General features: G+C 33.9%; 1 protein-coding gene across 1 annotated transcript in view; it reads right to left on the reverse strand.

Moving 5' to 3' along the window:
• Positions 1 to 1,521, reverse strand: part of LOC106873882 (intraflagellar transport protein 172 homolog) — a 94,584-nt gene that overhangs the window by 52,104 nt on the left and 40,959 nt on the right. The window contains exon 26 of the mRNA XM_052977743.1: positions 347 to 463. Within this exon, the coding sequence (XP_052833703.1) occupies positions 347 to 463 (117 nt within the window). The remainder of the gene's footprint in view (positions 1 to 346; positions 464 to 1,521) is intronic.

Raw genomic sequence — 1,521 nt, forward strand, 5'->3', positions numbered from 1 at the left:
CCGTACCAGTGATTGTAGGATCTCTAGGAATGATAAAAAAAAGGTACTGAAACTTATTTGAAAATGACACCATCCCTACAGGAAGTGCAAAAAATCATGTTAACTGGAACGACTCATGTACTGAGAAGAGCATTATCGCTGTGAAAACAACATCCATTCATGAATTTATTTATTTATCAATTTTTGTTTTTTAAATACATATTTTACCTGTGAATTTGCGTGTGTAAACTGGGAATGCATACAATAAGCTTCTCTGCACTAGGTGTACGGAAAACACTCGGCGAGAAATGGAAGAAAATTTGAAGAAAGAAGGAAAAAAAATAACATAATAATAACTGGTACTCACTCTGTAAGCATCAGACCACATGTTCTGAGATCGGTACATATTTATCGCAGCTTTGGCATTGTTGGCACTAAGCAGGTATTCCTCAGCCTGGCGTAGGTTTCCATCAGATTCAACTTCCTGGAGAGAGAAAGAAAGAGACACATTAGATCAGCGGTTCTCATCCAGGTTCAATATGGCCCCTAATGGTCCATATTAGACTTTTGAGGGGGAGTCTGTGCAGCAAAATAGTAAATTAGGGGTCCACAATAGTATTTTAAGGGCATGTAACTATCCAGGTGGGGAGGGTCAATAAATACAAGAAAGGATTTTGAGTATTAAAAGGGCTAAATTATTAACGATCATTATCTACAGGGTGTCCACAAAGTCTGGGTACATGGGGATTAACACATACTTTAAGAAATTATTATTTCTTATATTTAATTGTTTATGTTATCATTTTATTTACTCCATGTACCCACATGGGAATTAACACATACTTCAAGAAATTATTATTTCTTATATTTAATTGTTTATGTTATCATTTTATTTACTCCATGTACCCAGGCTTTGTGGACACCCTGTAGAAGGGTTCAGGAATTAAAACCTTAAACTCCCTAATTTCCAAATACAGGAATCATCAAGGCTGTCGATATAGATCCTCTGATGGTCTATGCAATTGTCCAAGAAAGGATTTTAAGCTTTAAAAGGGCTAAATTATAAGCGAACTACAATCTGGCGGAATGCAATAATTCAAACCCGAAACTCACTGGTTTCTTTCGAAACACCAACCCAATAACTCATATTATACAAACACACATTTTTGCATTAACTATTCTGGTTATGACAACTTAATAACAGGACTGAAATTTTATTGTTCTATATTAATTTCGATAAGTACCATCATAAAATTTCTTTAGATATTTTTTTTATTCAGAGGCAATAATGATTGGAAAAGAATGAAAGAAGAACTACAGTCATTATTAAATCAAGAATTTTGGGGGGGTTTATTTAAATCTTTTTTTTTTTAATTTTTTGCGTTAATTATCCTTCTTAATTTTATTTTAGAAATTTACATGATGTGGGGTCAATAAGTTATCGACGGGTCCATCGAAGAAGTCAATGATACCAAAAGTTTGCTAACCTCTGATATTATATATATGTGTGTGTATGTGTGTGTGTATGTGTGTGTGTGTGTG

This window comes from Octopus bimaculoides, chromosome 28, assembly GCF_001194135.2.
Source record: "Octopus bimaculoides isolate UCB-OBI-ISO-001 chromosome 28, ASM119413v2, whole genome shotgun sequence".
Classification (NCBI taxonomy): Eukaryota; Metazoa; Mollusca; class Cephalopoda; order Octopoda; family Octopodidae; genus Octopus; species Octopus bimaculoides.